General features: G+C 43.6%; 2 protein-coding genes across 8 annotated transcripts in view; one reads left to right on the plus strand and one right to left on the minus strand.

Annotated features, from left to right (window-relative positions):
• The window catches only part of LOC135233218 (multiple C2 and transmembrane domain-containing protein 1-like), a 154,133-nt gene extending 148,471 nt beyond the window's left edge, over nucleotides 1-5,662 (minus strand). For 3 of the 7 annotated variants that reach the window (XM_064296534.1, XM_064296532.1, XM_064296531.1), the window contains exon 1: nucleotides 5,049-5,662. In XM_064296534.1, the coding sequence (XP_064152604.1) occupies nucleotides 5,049-5,564 (516 nt within the window). In that variant the 5' untranslated portion in view covers nucleotides 5,565-5,662. The remainder of the gene's footprint in view (nucleotides 1-5,048) is intronic. The other 4 variants (XM_064296533.1, XM_064296537.1, XM_064296536.1 and 1 more) reach the window with 2 other exon arrangements.
• Nucleotides 5,663-12,314: 6,652 nt separating this feature from the next.
• On the plus strand, nucleotides 12,315-22,413 carry fam81b (family with sequence similarity 81 member B). Its single transcript, XM_064296548.1, has 9 exons — nucleotides 12,315-12,637; nucleotides 13,157-13,227; nucleotides 13,912-14,119; nucleotides 14,795-14,913; nucleotides 16,079-16,208; nucleotides 17,165-17,271; nucleotides 18,362-18,497; nucleotides 19,226-19,421; nucleotides 21,461-22,413. Exons 1-9 carry the CDS (start codon nucleotides 12,539-12,541, stop codon nucleotides 21,592-21,594), a joined length of 1,200 nt encoding a protein of 399 aa, XP_064152618.1. The 5' UTR covers nucleotides 12,315-12,538; the 3' UTR covers nucleotides 21,595-22,413.
• Nucleotides 22,414-22,416: the final 3 nt, after the last annotated feature.

The raw sequence follows: 22,416 nt of genomic DNA on the forward strand, positions 1-22,416 counted from the left end.
AGGATACTTTAACAGGCACTGCCCAAATTATTATCACTTTTAACCTGATTCTATCAGTAGTTCTGTCATTTTCATGGTTGATATCGAGTTAACTGCACATAAATGTGAATAAATAAAATATACTATGTTTTATTTATTTTTGATAAATATTTGGTGACCGCTATGGGGCTGAACATATACAATTCCCATACTCTTTTGGGATTTCCAAGTATCTGCAACCGCAGCCACGTTCATAAATCCTACAGCCAAATTTGGAGAGCGAAGACTGTGAATCTGTGGCTCTCCTCCGAATCAGATGATGGTGTCGCCAGCTGCTTTTTTTTCCAAGCCGCAGTCTACAGCTGTGCTCACATAGAGTGGAGTCAGCGGAAGACCTTCCATACACAGCTTTAGCATGCAGTTCATGGGCGTCCGATTATACCATTGCTATCCAGCAGGGGTCGCTAGATAGTGATGAAACGCAGACCCCTAGCTGATTGAACCCTCCCATACCCTAAGGTGCCTCAATCAAATCAAATTGCATGTTGCCCTTCGAAGCTAATGGCCACACTGTGCACTGCTACGGTCTGGATTCGATTGTGTTTTATTTTTTAAACACTGTTGTATTTCTTTATTCTGCTTCAGTCACACACACTTTCTTAATTTGATTCTAGATTACTTTTAATCACTTTCTTACACTTTTCCTTTTCTTTTCTTTAATCTATTTTGCCAATGGCTCCACTCAAAGCTAAATTGCCACCAGCTTAATTGCTTGCAAAACAGCTTTTTGGTAGTTATGGTAGTCTGAAAGTTATACAGGGATATATCCTCCTAAAACCTGGCAATTCATTTTGCCCCCTGCAAGGGACATGGGTCCAGAGGTCTTAATCCAAAAAAAACATATATTCTACTTCTACTAAGGGGCATTAAACAAAAATAAAATGTATAAGAGTTTTTTTTATGTATGTATGAAAATATTTTACTGTAACATGTTTTTGTCATCCAAGACACTTGTATTATGCCAAAAAATTTAAATACTAAACATTTTTTTCTGTGGGTCTCAGGAACTTGAATCGTCGATATGCAATGAGCCCTTTCCTGACATACAACCCAGGGCCACATTGCGCCGTACTGCAGTTTTGCCCCTTCGCTGTCCGCCAAGAGTATTCTGGTACGACTAAAAGCAAATCCACGTGACAGGTACGCATTTCATTTACTCTATGGGCATTAAAAGGGGATGTGCTGAATAAAATAACAGCATGCTGTACGTGCCCTGGAAGCCAACCAAGAAGGAAGCCACGTGCCACTGCCAGCCTACAGTTGGTGCCTTGGGAAATGCCGTTAATAAAGGGTATCTATGTATCAGGAGTCATTTGTGTTCCATTCATAAACGACAACGTTTGCAGGCCTCTTGGTTTCTTTGCTACCATTACTGGTTAACACCTTCGCACAGGAGGTCAGAAGACAGCCGCGTGCGAGAGGTGCGCACTTCCGAAAAGAGATTAGAACCTTGGCGTCTGTGACACGTCTGGACTCTCAGAGGGACTCTCTAGAGTGAGCACACTGGAGAGACACAGCCAACGCAAAGTAAGGCACAATGTGTTCCTCTTTCATTTTTAAAGAACATATATTTCATCAAAGACTTCTGAAGCATAAGCGTCACAGCGGCGGGGGGGGGGGGGCGGGCGATGGCAGCACCCCGTTCCTTTTTTTTTTTAAGCGCGCTGCTCCCACATATAAACAGTGTATCGATTTCCCCCAGCGGTGTAACGTGTAATCCTATATCTCTGTCCTTATAGGCTGCGGCAGGTTAAAAAAAAAATCCCACGATGCCGCTGGTGAAAGGAGAGGACGGCACGCCCCCCTCGCTGTCTTCCGCCAGATGAAACGCTCTCTTCCCTTCAGAACAGATTTCCCTTCCTCCAACCGTAAACACGCCAGCAGAAGCGCCTGAGTCACAGAGCTCGTTTCGAGGGAGGATTTCACCCGCGAGACGAGAACGCTGTAGGAGAAGTCGTGCCGGTGGGCGCCTCTGGGAAAGCCTCACCGCCAACGTTTGGCAGATTGAAGAATTCAAGGTGACGGGGGGGGCGTAGAAGCTTGTAAATTCAAAGGCCCGCCAGGTGGAGGTCACGTGACTACCTCTGCAATAATCAGACGAGGAAAACCGCCATCGCCTACGTAAATTAAAATCCTTCGTAGGGCCTTTCGGCACGCCGGAGACCTGAGGCGGGGCCGATCGATTTTCTTGCTGTAGGAATAAGACTACAAGCTGGGCCTCTGGTGGCGTAGTCCACATGCTCAATGCGAGCCGCGACGTCGGCGGTTCGAATCCGACCGCCGACCTTTGTCGCACGTCTCTCCCTCTCCCTCTCTCTTCTCCTAATTCTTCCTGTCTCTCTGCACTGTTCTATCCAAATAAAGCTGAAAAAGACCACAAGCCACCAAGATCCTTTTCAAATGAAACCGAAAGGTAAACGCTGTGACTTCTGAGGTGCCATGCGTACCAGGGAGCAGCCGGAACAGGCGGTCTGCCGCGCTTCGTGTGTTCTATACCCATTTCAGCTTTCTCATTCCCGCTCTCGTTTCAAGAGAACCGCTGCTTCCAGCATCACCTTTCTTCCACTTAATCCACGATCAAGGCGAAGCTTCACTTTTCCACCTCAATTTATTCCCCGTGACCCAGATACGGCCGCGAGCTCCGATCCCCCCGCCGTGCCTGGTCTCCCAGGAGGCCCGACCGGATTCCCACCGCTTCCCCGGTTGTGAAACTCCAAAAGGAAGGAACGCTCGCGCGTGGCGGACAGTGGAAGACTCCGGACTGAGCAGCGGGCCGCTCTAGAAGCAGCCGCTGTAGAGCCGCAGCAGTCTTGCCAGGGCCTCCGTTAATAGGTGCCATAAAAAATGTGCCTGCCTGTTTTTTTTTGAGGGAGGGTTAATGTCATCTAAGTTTGAGAAGTGGTTTGTGGGAAACTGCACCTGTGTCCCCGTGTTCACAGAGCTTTTCAGCAACACCCCAGGTGAAAAAAAGCAGTAGGCCTACACACAATTTCAGTCCGCAAGGAAAATACATAATGTCCATTTCTGACTGGCAAACTTCAGGGGGTGGAGTCCCTCCTCTCAGAACATTAAATATTTTAGAGGCCCCTACACTCAGAGTACTGATAGCCTTGGCAATCTGGGCCAAAGCAAGGGCCACACCAAAGGAGCTTCCGGTGAGGGAGCTTAATAATGGATTGAGCTGATCTGGGATCTGGCAACACTCTGTTCACCAAGGAGATGACATGACCTAGATTACTTCCTTCTAGAAAGCATAGATTCTTCACCTCACAGGGGCATCTCCTGACTACCATCCCAAGAGTCAGTGGAAGGTAGTGAGCAAAAGGGTGAAACTTTCATTTGAAAACTGGGGGGTTTGAAATGTGCAGACCCCAGGAACTGCAACCCACTAGGGAGGTCCGGGGGCATGCCCCCCATCCCCACCCAGAATAATTATTTTAAATTTCTTCTTCTTTGTACAGAAGAAAAGAACAGCTGTGAAATGATCACTTCTGGTGAATTCTAAGAGGAAAATATGTCATACATATATGCAATATGCAATATACAAATATGCAATACATATATAAAATAGGTCGTTTTAGTTTCTAAAAACAGAGCAGGGCCGATGCGCTTTGTTTTTCTAGAAAAACCTTTGGATGGACAGTCAAAAGCCTGGCGCAGCTGGCAGGAATCTCATGAACTGACGTTCACTTCAAACAGAAGCACGTGATAAATGACCAGGTTAAGAGCACCTCAGACGGCGCTATTCGTTCAGCAGACCCTCTAGTTTTGGGATGCCCCTACCGTTTTAAGAATTCTATTTTAAACACTGTACTCCAAAGAAATATACACCAGACAAGTTCCATGTTCAATCGACTCATTCCGTAGGAAACAGATTGCTGCTTTAAGACTTGAGAGGACCGTTTGTGTGTCGTGTCGTCTACGCTTGTCAGTGGGCATGTGGTTGCCTAGATCTAGCAGAGGGAATAAGTAAAGTGGAATCTAATTGTGAGTGAGGGGGCGGGGCTGGACGGTGGATGCGTCTTCTGTTGGCGTCCCTAGGTTACTTCAGCGATGTGACATCAGCACCACACCATGGCCACTGCATGGTAATCCCGTGAAAGTCTCTTTCGTCATAACGCTAGTAACACTGCGGGTCCCATTAAAAAAGGATCTACTTGTTTGGAATTGTTGACACGACCTTAGCTTTACTCTAATTCAGACCACATCCCAGTTGAGCCGTTTTTAAAATGATTAATTGCACCTCTCGGGTTTATCCTCCAAACAGGTTTGTTATCTCATCCATCATGCTTTGCAAAAAGATCAAAAATCGACCTTCTCTATAATTCAGAGAATTAATGGGCTACTTTCTTATGGAGGTTATAGCTACCAAAACAAACTCCAGATACTATTGAATTAAATTCAAAGCTAATGTTGCAGAAACAGACATCCTTGGATACAGGGAATCACCTTAAAATGCAGTTTTAGTTATTTGTTTAGTTGCGCACACAGCACCTGGCCTAATCTCCGAGGTGTCCACGCAAATACGCACATAAAAACGAACATGTACAGATTAGTAATAAACAATAAAAAACGAAGATAAAACTGCATAACATGAAAATTACTGACAAGACAAAAGTTATAACGGTGTTGCAGGTGAAGTTGTAGCGTACACCGTGACACGTGTGTACAACAGTAGGCTATAGATAAATGAACACCTGGCATTTACAAGATTCACAACATAACTTGGTCTCACTCTTTGGTGCAACGTTAGCGACTGTACATCATCTTAGGTCCTTAAATGCAATGCTGAGCAGTAGTAGGCTAGCAATATTTGTGGATAAAAATGTAAGGCATTATCGTGGCTCGAGCATTTAAATCACGATTATCGCTTTAGGTCAGTCGGCATACTCCCTCCAGTGTTTTAATTTACACCAACTGAGTGCCTGGTTTGCATATTTTAACCGGTAGCTAATCGCGTTTTTACCACCGGCTTTTCGAAACGAACTGGCTATATATTTATTACTCACAGAATCGCTGGCGTTCTTACGCAGCTGTTCCTCTGCGCCGCCGGCGCCAGAGTCACCCACCACCAATTTCTCAAAGCAAGCCGACCCAAGTGACGAGCTTTTCTGGTGGGACAACACCAAATGAGACACGATATGCTTTGGGCTTCCATGTCCCGGCAGCTCATATTTCGCGGCGGTCTCTACGGCCGTGGTTTCGAGCGGGTGCAGCGCCTGTCCTTGACTGGAACTAGGGTCCGGTTTACCGCAGAGGGGCTTGTCGCCGGCAAGAGGCACTGGGGCAGAGCAGCAAAGATTTGGCTGGGACGATGAAAAGACACGGTCCAAAACCTGCTTCTTTTTCTTCCTAAACATCCATATTCCCGTCTCCTTTTTCCCGTCCGCACTCCGACGTTCGGCGCCCAGTTTAGGGCTTAAAAACGGCTTGGTTCTCTCTTGAAAATTCTTCCACATCCTTTTCTGATAGGACAGCGCTTCTTGCTCTCTGGCACTATTGTCATCCCTTGTTTTTTCCTCCATGCTCCACAAACAGCAGCCAGCCAGTCTGTTAAGCGTGCAGCAGAAGGTATGACACTATGAAGTGGAACAGTGCGCCGATCGATTACCAGCGCCAAGAAGAAGTAGTTCAAGACGAAAGGAGGGGGTGTCTATTCCTGTATGTCCCGTGTGTGCCTCAATTTCTAGACCCAGGGAGAAATGTTAACTTTGCGATTAACATCAACAAATATTTTCCTATGTCGCCCTAAGCAAGGTAGTGAAATATCTGGTGGTGTGCGCCTCAAAGTTTTTTTCCCCCCAATAATACAACGTATTGTGTGAAAACAGTTACGTGCTACATGACGGTTCAGTTTTACATGATCTTGAAGTAAATTCCTTGACCTGTGGCATCTGTGAACCAGCGATAAAGCCTTAAGCATATTTTAATGGAGTCTGAGAGATTACATAATAGATAGCTACAGCACATTATCATCAATGCATAATGAAGCAGCATTATCATATGTATCAACGAATTCACTGACGGAATAGTGCGTTATATGTAATATGTGTGTTTGATTTTCGTACTATGTCCAATGAATCGTGCAAGGTCCTGTATCCACGCTCTGGAGCTTGCTCAAAGTTACATCTACCTTGGTCCGAGCATCTTTAACTGTCAACCTGCTTTAGGATGCTGTGGCTCGCCTCCCGCTGGGCGAATGTTGCAATGACAGAAAATATAACATTATTACCGTGTGGGCATCAGCCTAGTTGGCAGTGATGAGACGGAAGAATAGCTGATATAATCTATTTTTGCGCCATATTTCAATATGTAACTGGTTTCAGGTATTCACTATATTAACTGTTATTGCGCATTGCAACAAGTCCCGTTCTTATCGCTGTAATTTTGTACAAGTAATGACTATAATAGCACACTGATTCTGCACGAATATTATGTATTCAGAAAGTTTGTTCCACCTTAAAAAACAATAAGCAAAAAAACAACAACAATGTCTTTGCTTCTTTAAATGTAACTGATTAAATTAAATTAAATTAATGAGCCAGAGTAATGCCTCTATGTTTTGCAAATGGGGAAAATAATAAGCTAATTTCTTCACTCTAATTGGGTGCTTATGATTTTTATGTCAGTCACTCTAATCAGGACTGGGTTTGCCGGAGATTCACCAATTGCAGGAAAGTGATTTAAGGAGCGTTTGAAGCCAGTGATCCAATGTAACCTAATGCTGATTCTATTAATGTTTATTCTCGACTGGAATCACAAGGTATAGTTCACATTTTCCTCTAATGCAAGCATGAGATCTATTATCAGTCACATCCCTTCAGCACAAGTTATACCATAGGCACATCTGATGAGAATATATTAGGATTAAAATACAGACAGTACAACAGCGAATAAATTATGAATTTTATTCACATTCACGCCCAAAGGTCACAGCCCCTGCATGGATGAGTCATTGCGCAGTAGTAGTGTTTAGTGGCCTTGCAGTTAAAGAGTATGCCCTTGGCACTGTGGTATATGAGAATGCTTGACTGCTTCGCATCTCATAACTCAGAGTAATATCTGACCAATCAGATGAGCTCATCCTCACGACACAGGAGGTGACGCGACCCCAGAGGGAGATGTGCTAGCGGACCTAACCGGAAAGCCCAGAGCACAGGGATGTGTAAGAGGAGACTGCGTAAATATTTATTTACACCGCTCTATTCACCAGCTACGTGAGCCGGGTCCGACGGCAGATGTTTGAGGTGTGATGTAGGAAGCTGGTGAAGCGGCCTTTTAATGTAAAACCTCAAAGTGAGGTGTCATCGGACTCCGTGAAGGGGGGAGGCGTGGGCGGGGGGTTTGAGCTCTGAGGACATTCTCTCCAGCACCTTACACATGCCTTAGACAGCACTCAAAACTTGATTGTGAGAGCCAAGAGCCAAGTATCTAAGACATTAACAACACTTTGGGAGAGGGGGGGAGGGAACGGGGCTGGGGGGCTTCCGTAGGGCTTGTTTGGAAACATGGTTCAGGAGACGTTCTAACCACAATACACCGTGAAGTACGCTAGTTAGATAATTCTGTGTTTTCCTTTTACTCTGAAAGACAATTTAAACATTCAACTGACTCTGCTTGTGTTGAGGGTTGGACAAGGGGGGTGCTGCAGGGAGTCCCCCACCCAATGCTTCTGCTCACTGGTCCCTGGTTAAATATTGCATTGATAAAGGCAAGCACAGACACAGAGGGGTATGTCAAGTCTCTGGCTGCTACCCAGTTAAATAAACCAAACTCCAAGGTTTTACTTTATTTATTCAAGAATATTACATGTGTAATATAATTTTGGTGATGGATGACTTCCTCGTACTACTGTGACTGCTTTTTGTTAAACTAAACCCTGAAACAAGAGAGAGGCATTGCTTTTCAAAGGACACTGAAACATATCTCGAAATATCGCTGAAATTTGACTTTCCTTTGAATAACATGGTTCAATCTTGTACATTTAATTAGTTTTGGGTCAGAACTGCCAATAGATGGATTGTTGGTACAAAATAACAAAATTGATATAACAGAAATAACACAGCTGACCTTTCTGAAGTCAGTTGGCAAATTTCAGACAAACACATAACTTTGGGTTTATTAGCTGTGTCTCTGCTCTCATTGCTGAAATCCAATGCATTTCTACAAATTAGCATTTGCCCTCTGGGAAATTGCATCTATGCTGGACAAGGGCTGACGTGGTTATCTTTAAAACAGAAATAACCCTGGCAGTGCGTACATATGTCAGGCACAAATAACAGAGCAATTCCCTCTGCGACTGTAATTTAAATGTAAAGCTCATGCTAAATTGACATAGGTGCATGGGTCGAAAGACAGGAGCACATTTTACATTCAGTCTGTAAAGTGAGTATGAGATGTGATTAGAGGGTTGTGACCCCTGTGTTAACAACCTCTTGTTCATTACTGTTGTGTCTTTTTTCGCAACCCTTGATAACTGTGGTAAGGTCCTCCTGATTTTGCAGGCTTTTTTTTAAAAGCCCGAGTGTGGTACTGAACACGGTTCTTGAACAAGGTCAAGTAAAGAGCAGCAATAAAATGACACTCAAGGTGTGACAGCTTACACAGAGAGCAGGATGTGTTATGAATGAAAATTAAAAGGAGAAACGATGACAGACATCATGGACCGAACAGGAGTTCAAATCAAGATGAGATTGGTCTGAAGAGTTGAGAGTTGTACAGTGTTTACATCAAGCATTGCAATCTCTCTCTCTCTCTCTCTCTTTTTTTTTTTTTTTTGGAAATCCTTTTTTATTCAGCTCACAGCCAGATGCTTATTAAATCAAAACTTCGGGATGAAAAAAAACAAGTAATCTTGTGCATTTTGTTCACTAATGCAGTCAAATATTGTTCGTTTCAAAACCACCTTTAGACATCTCCTTTGGCCCACACGCCTGAGGTAAAGCCAATACTGCAGAGCAGCTTTCAGGTAATATGCAACGCTGTGGAACAGCAGTCATTGCACAGTGACAGAAGTGTTGCTTTAGAGGTTGGGAGAGGCTTGAGGTGTGATCCTCCTGGCTACCCGCCTTCAAGTGATAGGACTATTCCATTATCAATCTGGGAAATACCCATGCACACCATGTAACCATAGAGACTGACAGATTTTGTATTTTTGTTCCAGTTTACAAACTCAAAACCATATTAAAAGGTGGTTCAGTGTCTATTCATTATTGACACACAGGACTTTTTTTCTTTTTTTCAGAGATGGTTAAAGACGATTGTGTTAGGAGAAGCTTTCGATTGTCTTGGTTCAAACAAAAGTATTTTATCTTTTGAAGAGGGAATGGGCTGGATTTTCACCCAAACATATACACCGAAGTGCCCTGTGCAACCAGAGATTTGATACGAAGTTACGATGTTACTCTACGGTTGACTAGCCTTAACAGTGACCCATTCACACACCTGGGATCGCCTCTCTAATACCTTTTGAATGCTTTGCTCGCTTGGCATCGCTGCGAATGTTTGTGGTGAGCCAAGAAGCGAGGCTGCCGTGATGCTTAAAGCACTATAAAAATCACCGCACGCATAAAGGGACAGGAACTTGGAGGCTTCCCAGCGAGCGAACCGATCCGCAGGAAAAGCCGCACTGACGCAGTGATTCTGACTGATTGAGTGGGCACATTGCAAAACCGGCGTTTTACATAACGGCGGCACGCATAATTGATTCTTTTCATTATTTATTTTCTTCATAGTATCCTTCATACTCTTTCTTTTTTTTTTTTTTACATTAGGCAACCCATTAATATTGCTGGATATGGCCTACTTTGCCGGAGGAAAGAGTTCGGCCGATTCTACGGATTTCGGAAGCCAAAAGCGCACTCTTTTGATTTGTCCAAGAAATGCCTGCTTGACTTTCCTAAATAGAATTCCTATTAAGATTTCCTAAGAGAGTTCTGATTAAATGGGCTAAAAAAAGACAACAGAAAAGAGTTATTGGCTATTTATTAATGTATTCGTCTGTCACAGCAGAGTGACTGCAATCTTTCTCCACCCTCCTGTGAGATATAGATTTCATGTTTTGCATTCCACCTTTATTATTTTTTCCACTATAAAACATTTTCAAATTCATATATACAACCACACAACAATTTGAGTATGCATTCTGCCTGGAATAATATCAAATCCCTTGATGATGCACATACTGTACCTGTATACAGCATAAAGGATATTTGTAATGTATTGGTATCCCTTAATGTAACACCTGATTGTATGCTATCAATCAAATTAACTTGTATTAGTTGACGATTGTTACACACATTGTTTATTTGGTATGAAAGGTTGAAACCTTTAGGTAGATTTCATTATTTCCACAGTGCAATTCCATCCTTGGTTGTCACTTTCAGTATCTATCCATCATTCTCCAAGAGCCCTCTTCTTTTAGCACAGCTTTTGTTCTTAAAGGGACAGCACATCATTTAAATTCTGCTGTCATAATAACCTGGAGGATTAGTGCTTCAAACAGAAGGGAGAAAATATGAGGCTTTGTTTTCCCATGTATGATTACAAAGAACAATCAACAATTTGACAAGCAATTCTCTTCAACAAAGTCAAATAAAGTTTATTATAGTTCAGTTTATCAAAGAAAATAACAAACAATACACAAAAAATAAACTGGACTGAAATTGTATGCAATCCACAGTTTAGATCTCCGTTGGAAACAGAAAAGCTTTTATGTGGATTAAATTTGAGGACTTTTGAGTTTTGTGTTTAATGGCTAGTTTATTGATCTCAGAGTGAGGCAGGCAGGTCTGTGCTCAGTTCTGGGGGGTGGTGGGGGGTGGGGGGTGGGGGGCTGGGTGTGAAAAACTCACAGGGACTTGCAATGAGAGCATACACATCATGTAAGAGTTTCTGTATACATTTTTAATAGCTCTGCTTTGGGGTTCCTTGGCCTTATGGGAACAGCAATGGTCAGCCTGTTTCTTCACTGAAGTGTTACTTGGGAGCAGACAGTTCAAATAATAAATATTCACAGTCTCCATAAAAAAACACGAGGGTTACAGCTTCTTCTTTCTTCCTGGTGCCATTAGCAGGGAATTTATGTGATGTACGTAAATTATCGCTATCACTAGTCCTTCAGAAGTTCCCTCAGGAGGTTATGGAAGCAGGACATACTGCAGGCAGACAGACACACCACCTCATCTAATGCATCTTTCAGCTGTGAGAGAGGTCTCCAGGGATTACAGACATCCCCAGTAATTCACCGTATTGAACCTTTGCAGCCTCTAAAAGGCAAATCAATGAGTTGATATTTTGCACAGGAAACATGTCATTTGCATCCCCCACCTCCATCCAATAGCAATCACTTGAGTGGCTCAAAACACAAATGAGTTTTGAAAAACAAGGTATGATTTTTTTTTTCATTGCAATAATCAAACATCCCAGAGGATCAGAACCTTTCTCTACTTTCATTAAAAGTACGCCTGGGCAGACAGGAAATTTGGCTATGATGTCAATTATAATTTTCTGTGTATGGATGGAGTTTGTTTGTACAATCATATTAATTAAAGTGGCAGTAGCTGTGGTAGATAGTACTTAATGGCTGTGCAAACTTGCAGAAGTGTGTAAAGGTCTTGTTTCACCGTTTTAAATGTACACATTGCATTAATTTCATTCCCAGCGATATAAAAATCCTCTCTTGCTCTCTAATGAAAACAGCTCTGCTTGTTGTAACTCACTTGACTTCCTCACTGTGTATGACAAAAATCAAAGTATTTATTAATTTATTAATTTATGAATCCAGTGTTGCCATAGCATTCGTGGTCATTAAAATAAAGCAAACCCTCTCCATTTCCCCGACCCCTCCCTCTTCTCTTTCCTTTCCCTATTTCAGATCCACAGGTCAACACACCGTCACTCAATTTGTGACAGGCTATTACACATTGCACTGGCCACCTTGGTCTGCGTTTCTATAAAAATCTTCAATTTTTCATGGCGAGGTGGAAATCGTGTTACTTGTCTGGTGAATTTGGGGAGGTGTATACTGTGTGTCCCTTTATCTGGGAGACTACAAAATATCTTTCTCCCCCTGTCTCTCCTGCCCTGGCTCTCCCGCTCTACCTCTCTCATCTGTCTCTCTCCCACTGAACAATGGAACGAGCGAGAACAGTATTTCAGGCGCAAACGACTGTGTTCCCTGCTTCCGAGAGATACGCCAGGAGACATGACGACCAAGGAGCAACGCCAGGACGCAACTATTATTTATCCTATGAAGTACACTCATTCTCTCTGCGGCTTTCTCTCACTCTCACCCTCTCTTTCTCCATATCTCTCTTCCTCTCCCTGTTTTTTTTTCTTCACGTCTCTTACCTCATTTCTCTTTACCGCTTTTTAAATTCCTCTTTCTCTCTCTCTCTCTCTCTCTCTCTCTCTCTCTCTCTCTCTCTCTCTCATTTTACAATTGACCCCTGAACTGGTTTGAACAACATCCTTTTCTTGCGATATCAGGTTGTCAGGTATGCAGTGTCAGACACACCCTACCCAGGGGTTACCAGGTGACCAGCTCAAACACATTCTACATTGTGTACTATCAAGGGAGCTGCTACTGACACTATTTGTAAGTACACAAATGCTGGGGAAAACTGGATATTTTATGATAATTTTAGTTCAGGACTGTTTCTTATATTTAAATTAACACAAATGCTTGAAGTGAGAATTTATTCTTATTGGTACCATGTAGGAAGGAGAAATACCTAATTTAGGTGCTAATAACTTATGTGAAATCGAAATATTTGCAAGGGATTGCTTTAGTTTAAGAAAGTTTAATTAGGCATTTATAAATACTTTAAATTGACACTTATTTTCTAACAAACAACAATGAATCATAAACTGTATGTCCACCACATTTGCTGTGATTATGAAATTCTTTATAGGTATGAGAGGCAAATGTCCAAATGAGGTATGACAACACCACAGTATCAGTACGTAAAGGAAATGTTAATGTCATTGTGTGAAGGGAAACATAACACCGCCAATATTTTTTCAAAGAAAGAGTTCAGAGTCTAAATCTTCTTCCAATCACAGATTAATGGTATGAAGGATTTTGATCTGCTGATCTTTCTACTATCTTTTACAGAAAGATTTGCTTCCAAGAGGAAAAATGTCACAGGAGGCAATGATGCAGCTTACTAAACCCCACTCTGATAAGTATGTTAAAGCAACAGTCTAGTGTGGATTTACAACTCAATTAATGAATAGATTAAATTTTCCCTGTATCTTTGCATGAAGACAGTTCTGTCGCTGAATCTTATTGCATGCTTTGAATGCTAAGGCAAAAAGCCACAAACACCAACTACAGGCTTTTGATTATTTTCCTCCCCTAGATGTTCCCCCTCTACAAAAACATTCAAGAGCATGACAAACTGCACAGGCAGCTAATCAATTCAAAATGTTGTTCTGAAAATTCCCAAGAGGGTTGTAAACAAAAGTTAACCAATGTCAGTGTGGCTTGCAGGGAAACTAAGAATGCAGGATAGCTTGGAAGGAATGCAGAAGATCCATCCTGAAGTTAAACGAATTCACTTTTGCTGTGATAGCATCCTCTGGATCAGGACTAATGTGTAATGGCAATGTGTAATTCCAGTGTTTGCTTTGCTGCATTTTTTTCATTTCTACTTATTCTACCTACAAACAAAAAAGAAAGAGTTTCTCACCGTGCAAAAGCACTGTAATTGTTGAGTTCTGATGGACATGCACTCGGCACATTTTGGTTAAATTTATTTTAAATATACTTTTACAAATGACCAGTCAGAATTTTATAGTCAACATTAAGAGCAGTTACTGGCTGATAATTTAAACTTCAACAATCTCAGTATATTCTGTTTTGTACAGGTCTAATTTCCTGGAAGGTAGACTGACCAATCAGGAGCGCATCATGGGCAAACTACTGGAGCAGGCTTTCCGTATTAAGGATGAGGTCGTTGCCAGCCTGCACGCCACCCAAGGCTCCGTCCAATCAGAGGCCCTGTCCCACAGGCTGCTGGAGAATCACATCCAGACCATCACCCAAATTGTGAAGCAACTGAGCAAAGATATCGAGGCATGTCTCTGCCTCATGCTAGGCTCAGTCTCACCGAGCTAGCCTAGCATGGAGCAAGCCTAGCATTGTAGCCACTCTTGCCTGGAGATAGGGCACGACAACCGCCAGGCCTCATAATATCTCACTCCGCCCCTGGCACTTTTTGTGCATGATAAGCAAATTTTTTCACGATGTCTAATTCTGTTTTATATGGCTGGCAGCTTTGGGAATGGATGCCAACAGGACCATTTAGATGAATAAATATGTAATATAGGAATGGTCCATATAAGGGGAATTAATTAAGTGAATCGATGCCAATTACCTGATTTGCCAGAATGGCCATTGGCAAAGTGCTATTGGACAGTCTAATGAAATAAACAGAGCCTGGTAGATTTATCCTGCAAGAAGCCAGGGTACTTCAGTCTTCCGCTGTTCCTGTCAGGCCAAAAAACCTTAACAAACATTTTAAATATTTGAACAGATAACTGTTTTGCTTTTAAAATCAATATTTATTTTGACGTTGCTGACATAAGTTGAAAAACTGGAATGGTCCAACAGTACATACAGTTTTTTGATCATTTCTGCACTGAAAATGGTATTAAAGATAGTTGTATAACAATAGGCTGCCCTGTAATAGGACACATCAATTTTTCATGCTTCACGCCACCTACTCAGCTTAATTTGTTGACCCCCCAGGTATTGGAGGGCCAGATCATCCAAAGGGACGGCATCACCTCAGGGACCAGTTTTGCTGTCCAGAGCCTGGATCACAAGAACCTGGCGGGGATTGGGGACCTCCGAGGCAGGGTTGCCAGGTAACACAGAATCTCCTTTCATATATATCGTGTTTAGCTTTATGTCAAGAGCACCTGTATTTGTAATATGACATCAAGCAAATAATATTGCGGCACAATCCCTGAAACAGCCACGATCCTTCATGGGTCTATGACCAAGGTACTCCGCACAGGCATATGCGACTACAACAGTTAATCTCCATTTTCCCCATCTGTATGGTCGGGTAGATGGATTGCTCCAATATTCAGGGCTGTAGGTCATGCTGTGTATTATTGCAGTTACGTGGACATGATTAAAGGACAGTCGGTTGTAGGGAAGGTCACTGGGGAGAAGAAAGACAGCCAATGGCTGAGTGACTTTCCATTTCCGGATTGATTTTCCATCCAATGCGCGTGCTTATGGCTACTGCTCCTTGGAGCAATTCATTCATCATTTTGCCATATTGTCAAGCACGTTCCCCCTAAAGATGCTAGCCATGTAAAAAAACATTTGCCTCTTCCATATCCATGCAAACATGGATGTGTACACAGCTAAATTAATTCATGAACATATAATATTCGCAAAATGTATTGTTTTGTGTTCACATTACTTGTGTACAGTATGTCTGGAGCTCAGAACAAAATATTTGGAGGCATTATGTGGCAAGCCACCATCTTAATAGAAGCTCTGTAATGGGATGTGAATATAATAAGAAGCTTTCTGCCATGGTTTATGGTTAAAATGATACCCACAATTTAATAAATTTCCTCATATTAATTACGGTCCACGTAGTCATGTTTTTTTTCATACTCCATTTATTCATTAATTTCATAAGCAAGGGCAAGCCGTCTATTCCCATAATGCAATTCTGGACTTATTTTTCTATGATTAACTCTTTGAAGAGCAGGTCTTTTGGAATGATATCAACCTGATATCTCAAAATTCAGCATTCTAGAACTCTGTTGTTTTCAATTATGAGTAGTGATTGTTACATCAGCCTCAGAATGTTCATGCATCAACATTCTAATCATGTATTTGTGATCTTACTATTTAAAGGGTTAAGAATAATATTACATAGGCAAATATTGAAATTGTTCTTTCAGGAAGTCCATTTACTACAGTATGATGATGACAGCTTCATTTAGGAGAAGGTAACCATTTCAGAGTATTTTAGAACAAAGAGATAACTGCTGCTTTAACGTTCAGATGTGACGCGAGCATCGCCAAGCTGTCTGGTGACGTGGCCGCTGGGGGCGCTGAGATCCAGAAACTCCACCAGGAGGTCCTGGAGGTCCGGGCGGGTGTGGAGGTCCAGCTGAAGGAGACAGAGCTAGAGGTGAGAGGTTTTGTGGAAGCCAGTCATAAAACAGAAGATCCAGCTAAGCTCTTTGGGATGGGCATAGAGACAGCCAATCACCTCTAGACTTTCAACGGGCAGCAGCTGAAATCCTCTGATTAATGCTCGCGTTGCTTTAACTTTCCATGCCATGTCAAAAATGGGTTGCTTGGACATTTTAAGCCAGGAAAATAAAGTTTCTTATATGAGAAAAACATTTCAGATACAGAGAAATGCTTGGGCTCAAATAATAGCAGACTCTGTGTCTGTTGAGATTGCTGGTCTATCCTCTCCCTTAAGAGCACCTTCTCTCGGTGGGCAATCTCTGCATCCATCTGCAATTAACTGGATGTGACTCACGGCTGTCGCCCGTGAGAAATGATCCCAGCACTCAAAAATCTGCTCCTGGCCACATCACATAGATTTCCAGGTAACACGGATGCCATTGATCTTGGCTGGAGTACTGACTGATTATAAAATAAAGCTGTCAAGCTGCATTATCTGGTGATTTGGTGCAGAAGTGGGGCCACTGTTCTCACTAAGGCATCTGAGTAGTCATATTTATGTCTTTAATTACCCCAGTGGCAGAATCAGGGATGGGTGTAAACCTACTGACCCCATGCAGGAGGAGCGTCCTGCATGGAACAGTAACCTTTGCTCTTTGCTCACAGTTAGGTTATGTCTGTATCAGAACAAAGCGATGCTTGCTGGGAAATACTTGTTTGGGAAATATTGTGTTATTTGGCGACTGATTTTCTGATTGTTTTTTCTCTTAACCGTTCACCCCATTGACCTCTCTATCACCCGTCTATCTTCCCTTTCCCTCTTTCATCGTCTCATCCTCTCTCACCATCACGTCTCCATTTTCCCGCACTCCTCCTTCTGAATCTCACCCTCACCTCTCCTCCCTCTCTGCCCCTTTCTCATGACCACACACGCTCTGTCCGTCTGTCCAGCTGACCAAGACCGAGAGAAGGCTGGAAGCCTTGCTGTTGGAGCACAGCGGAAGACTCAGGAAGACACAAGGAGACCTGCAGAAGGAGACACAGCTCCTCAGCGTCAGGTCTGTTCTCATGTTTTCATATTCTATAAATAAGAATATAATCAGGTCACAGAGCCAGGCAATTTATCTGACTAGGACTGATCTTTCAACCTCTAGCAATCTATTCCTGGGGAGAGTGACACAGACAGACAAACAGGCAGACAGGCAGACAGACAGACTGAGAGTCTGAACCAGGGCACAGACACTAGCCCGTGGTGGATGCCTTGGAGCAGTGACCCCACCCCACAGTGGATGTGTTCATTTCAGAACGGGCCTCTCTCATTACATCACACCACGCTGTAAAGTTCCACCGTGCGGTGCATGCTATTTTGGATGTGGAGAGTGCTACAGGGCAAAAACCTCACCTCTGTACCACTGAAGAGGAAGATGAATTAATCTCTTCAGAGGACCTCCTGTTAGAGGCATGATAAGGCTGCTGGTTTACCACTGAAAAATGACTGGGCATTTTTTAAGGACTCTTGCATCTGTAAGACCTACAATAAACACAATTTTAATAAAATGGATAAATTAGGTCTATCCTCCATCATTTTCCCTTCATGGTACGCTATGTAAAATAGTCTGATCTGTTGAGCTGTGTAGAAGGTGTGGTAACGAGTCAAGTCAGAGAATGAAGTCCTGATCTTTGAGGTGTCTGCATTAAGACAAGGATACCTGGTGTTGCTAAAACAGTCGATGATTTTGCAACAGGGTGTTTGTACCACACGTGCAATACCAGCTCGAAAGACCTTGCAGAGCAAACACTGCATGCAAGAACTTAAAGTTACAGACCAAAGAAGCATGGAAATGGCACATTGTGCTCATGAAATATTAAAATGTTATCTGTTTGAACTGAGAATCTCTACTGAGCAAACGGGGCCAAAACACATCAACCATTTTCCAATGAGGTCTCATTTAGGTAAATTATAGATGAATCACATTAATATAGTTTAAAAAACTATTTTAGGATGCAACACGAGCACACAGAAAGTTGTTTGAGCATTGGGCACAGAGAGTTCCAATCTTTGAGCCAAAGTAAGAGTTAGCTGCCTGGACAGTATGCGCTGGATATACGGTTTAACTGCAGCGATGCGCATTTTCCTCAAACACACAGGACCTCCAGTGGGCTGAAGGAGCTGGGTGACAGGATAGACAGGCTAAAGGAGTGGGCGGAGCAGCAACTGCGCAGCTCTGCGCAGACGCAGGTGCAGGGCAGTGAGCAGCTGGGCTCCCAGCTGCAGAACAGAATGGTGAGCGGATGGGGGGGGGGGGGGGGCGGTTACATGAGTGAGACCCTAACTACCCACAATGCATTTGGTCACGCTTCAAAACTGCGCATTTTACTATTCCATCACAAACTCTAGGTACCATCGGAAGGCTTCAAATGCAGGATCTGTTTAATGTAACCAGCCAACATCCCATCTAATTCATCAAAACAGCCAATTCATTTACTTAGATGTACTGTAAGCAATGTTCCGCTCGACTTCAAGGCTTCATTACATTACATTACATTATAGGCATTTAGCAGACGCTCTTATCCAGAGCGACTTACACAACTTTTTACATAGCACTTTACATTGTATCCATTTATACAGCTGGATATATACTGAAGCAATGCAGGTTAAGTACCTTGCTCAAGGGTACAACGGCAGTGTCCTTACCCGGGATTCGAACCTACGACCTTTCGGTCGACCTTTCGGTTACAAGCGCAGTTCCTTACCCACTGTGCCACACTCCGTCCCGCTTCAAGAAACTTTAGTGCCAAACAGCTAGGTGGTATTTGTTTTCAGTACAGCATGATAGCTCACAGTGCAAAAAATAAAAGAACACAACACCCACAGTAAAGAGAACACAACATTACAATGAATAAATAGAGTCGGTATTGTTACGATTGTTATCATTGCACATGGGTGGCTGTACCCGTGGCTGGCCTGGAGATGATGGTTGATGAAGTACATTCTGGGGGATGCGTCCACAGGAGGAGGTCGAGAGGAGGCTGCAGGAGCAGGCGGAGCTGCTGTCCGCCAGGGTGGAGAAAGCAGAGCGACAGATGGAGAAGGAACACAAAGCCAACAGGGTGAAGCGCTCAGAGGACAAGATGGCCGCCCGCATCGCTGCCCTGGAGAAGAACCTGAGGGCGGAGCTGGACCTGATCCGGGACGAGTATCACTCCGGTCAGTTTGGCTCAGTAGCGCACAGCAAAACCTTCAGCGTTAATTCAACTCTAAGACCTTTAGTATGTGCAAGGCCTCCTCATGCACGCAAAACCAACAATATGGTCACCGACCAACTTGACAGAAAGTAAAAGTCCTCCCCAGTATTTTGTTCCAGTCACGTGGATTTGCTAATTGGCACAATTCTTCAGCCGGGAAGTAGAAATAATTAGAGAAAACAGCTGGCTGAGTTCATGGGTGGAAGACACGTCAGAACGTTTACTTGCTGACCCCTGTGACTTTCCTCCTCTAGCATTTGGTCGTGTTATCAGTTTTGCGTGCGGGAGAAGGTTTTGTACATGCTGAAGGTCTTAGTAAATCAGGCCCTGACAGAGTCTACATGAGTCCAACAGGAATCAAATGTACTCTGATGTTTATTCATTATCTGACAGAGAGCAATGCTCTGGCGGAGGGTTTCTTGCCCACAGTTTCCCAACACGATGCAAGAGGAAGCCACTGTTTGCACACACACTGTGACGGTTCGTATTGCAGTGACAGGGCGTGCTTTTCCAGAGACAGGGTAAAAGAATTAGTCAGCTAAATTCTGGAAATGTTTTGAACTGGATGAAAGCCCGAGTCTTAATTTGAAATGGTTACGACAATTGTCCGGCCAACTCCTCCGTCCCACGTTGTGAAGTAGCGCCGTTCAATTTGCTAAGTGCTGCAAAATGTTTTCGTTCAGGGGCCCGGTGGAAGGTAGTCAAGTCTGAAGCTTGTCAAACTCGCTTCAAAACCCCACACCCTGGGCTCCAACTCCCATTAAGCTCTCCGTGGAAAGTTTTGTGGCACGCCGTCTTCCGAACGTACCCTTGGAGCGCAAAGTGCGCGTGCGGTAAGGATCGATCGTTAGAGAGGACTTGATTAGGCGATGCTTGAGATGAGAGGGGTAATGGAGGCTGACACGTCTCTGTGGGGCATCGTCTCCCCGCAGTGCCCGAGGGGCTCGGTTCTGCACGTCTGAGGTTTTTTTGCCCTTCGTCGTTCTCCCAATCAATCCAACGTTGCCGTTGCTGCCGTTGTTACCGGGCCTTCTGATTGTTGCTGTTGCAGGCACTTATTGGATCTTATTGCGACTGCATGGCTAGACGCTAAGGCTATATATTTATGCCAACATAAAATACATAATATACAGTATCAAAAAGAATACACAACAGAGCAGGAACTCAAAGCAGACTTACACCTCTGATGAGATTAACCCTTTAAGTTATGAGATCACAAATATGTGATTAGAATGTTCTTTGCACCCAAAAAATATATTTTCCCCATTATTCCACACCCACAATGCACTGCTCTACAACTTGAAATGTTGGGCGTTCAGCGTCATCTGGCAAGTCAAAATATTAGTGATGGTTCTGTTCTACAGGATAGATTTCTGTTCTATAGGACCGAACCAGATTTTTTTAGTATACTACAGCCAAATAACACAGGAAAATAGTTTTTTTGGTAGTTTCCCTGTAACAGAACATTCTAATGCAGATGTAACAATCACTACAGGTAATTAAAGCAATGAAGTTCTAAAACACTGCCTTAGAACTTTGAAAAAAACATTCCAAAAAATCTAATGTGCAAAGGGTTAAATAAAATAAAGTACCACTGTAGGTATGGAAAAGGCAATATAAGGGGGACTCCCAAACTATTATAAGATAGAGCAACGGTAAAGGGCTGCGAGTCCCTAGAGCGGAACAGCAAACCGTTTCCATCAGCAACCCAGCGCTAAACGGGAGCCGGCAGGAGCCTGACACAGCAGCTCCAGCCCGCGTCCGCACGGTAAACACAGGGGGAGATAAAAACGCGGAGCAGTGAATCACCTTCCGGGGCCGTCTCCAGGGGAACGAGCGGCCATCACTTATCCACCGTCCTCCCGCCCAACCCGCCCGCCCGCACTCCCGAGAGACGGCGGGACGGGGCCCAGCCTTCACAGAGGGAGAGGAGAGTGCGTGGATTCACAGAGCTTTCGCACTCCCCCACCCCCCTCTCCCCTCTCCCCTCTCCCCGTACAGGGTTCCAATCGATCCGCGACGCGGTCGGCTCCCTCCGGCAGATCGGAGACACCCAGGCCCGCATAGACAAGGAGCAGCTGCAGAAGGACCTCAAGCGCATCCGGAGGAAGATGGTGGCGCTGCAAGACCCGTGAGCGCTTCGCCGCCATCGACCCGGCCGCTCGCCCCCCCCGCCGACGCCGCGGCCGTGTCTTACCGTCAGGAGTAACGTCTGGGCCCTCAGACAACCAGACCGACCAGGTAGAAGCGCTACCGAACCGACATGTCGATCGAACGCTGAACTAAATTAATCTTCAAATGTGGAAGCTTTGCAGTTTTCACCAAGCACTTTACCAAATTCATCAGCACCAAATGCCTTCACTTTGTATTAAATACCTGACATTGTTTTCCCCATAATTTACTATTCTGAGGCTCGGGTTCAAACTTGTGCAAAAACAAACTTGTGCAACAATCTTTTAGCACATAATCATGTTTGTCATTGTGTGAAGAACAAGAAAAACAGATGTGTGGTAATCCTTCCCTGATAAGACAATCTGATATCTAAAAGTTACCCAATCACTTCATCAATTCTTACCGAAAGCTTCAAATTTTTAAATGTGCCGAATAAAGTGTTTTATTCATTTCCCCACCTGAAATGGCCTTGGAGTTCTGGTCTTGTGGATGCTCGTTTACATATTTGAGGTGTTCAATTACACGCAATGACCATTATTATCTATCTGCAATTTCTGACTACAAGTTCAGTGAGTATTGGAGGACTTGACTGGCAGCACCTCAACGGAAGGCAAAGTCATACCCAACAGCTCTGGGTGATGAGTGACTCAGACCATTAAATCACCATTGTTATTCAATGGAAGCGAATTTAAAGAACGTTTTTGCATACGCATCTGCAGCTCAAGGATATTCGCACAAAGAGAACGCTTAAAGGTTTGAGGTGAGTCACAGAAACACGACAAATA

This window comes from Anguilla rostrata, chromosome 10 (assembly GCF_018555375.3).
Source record: "Anguilla rostrata isolate EN2019 chromosome 10, ASM1855537v3, whole genome shotgun sequence".
In the NCBI taxonomy this organism is placed as follows: Eukaryota; Metazoa; Chordata; class Actinopteri; order Anguilliformes; family Anguillidae; genus Anguilla; species Anguilla rostrata.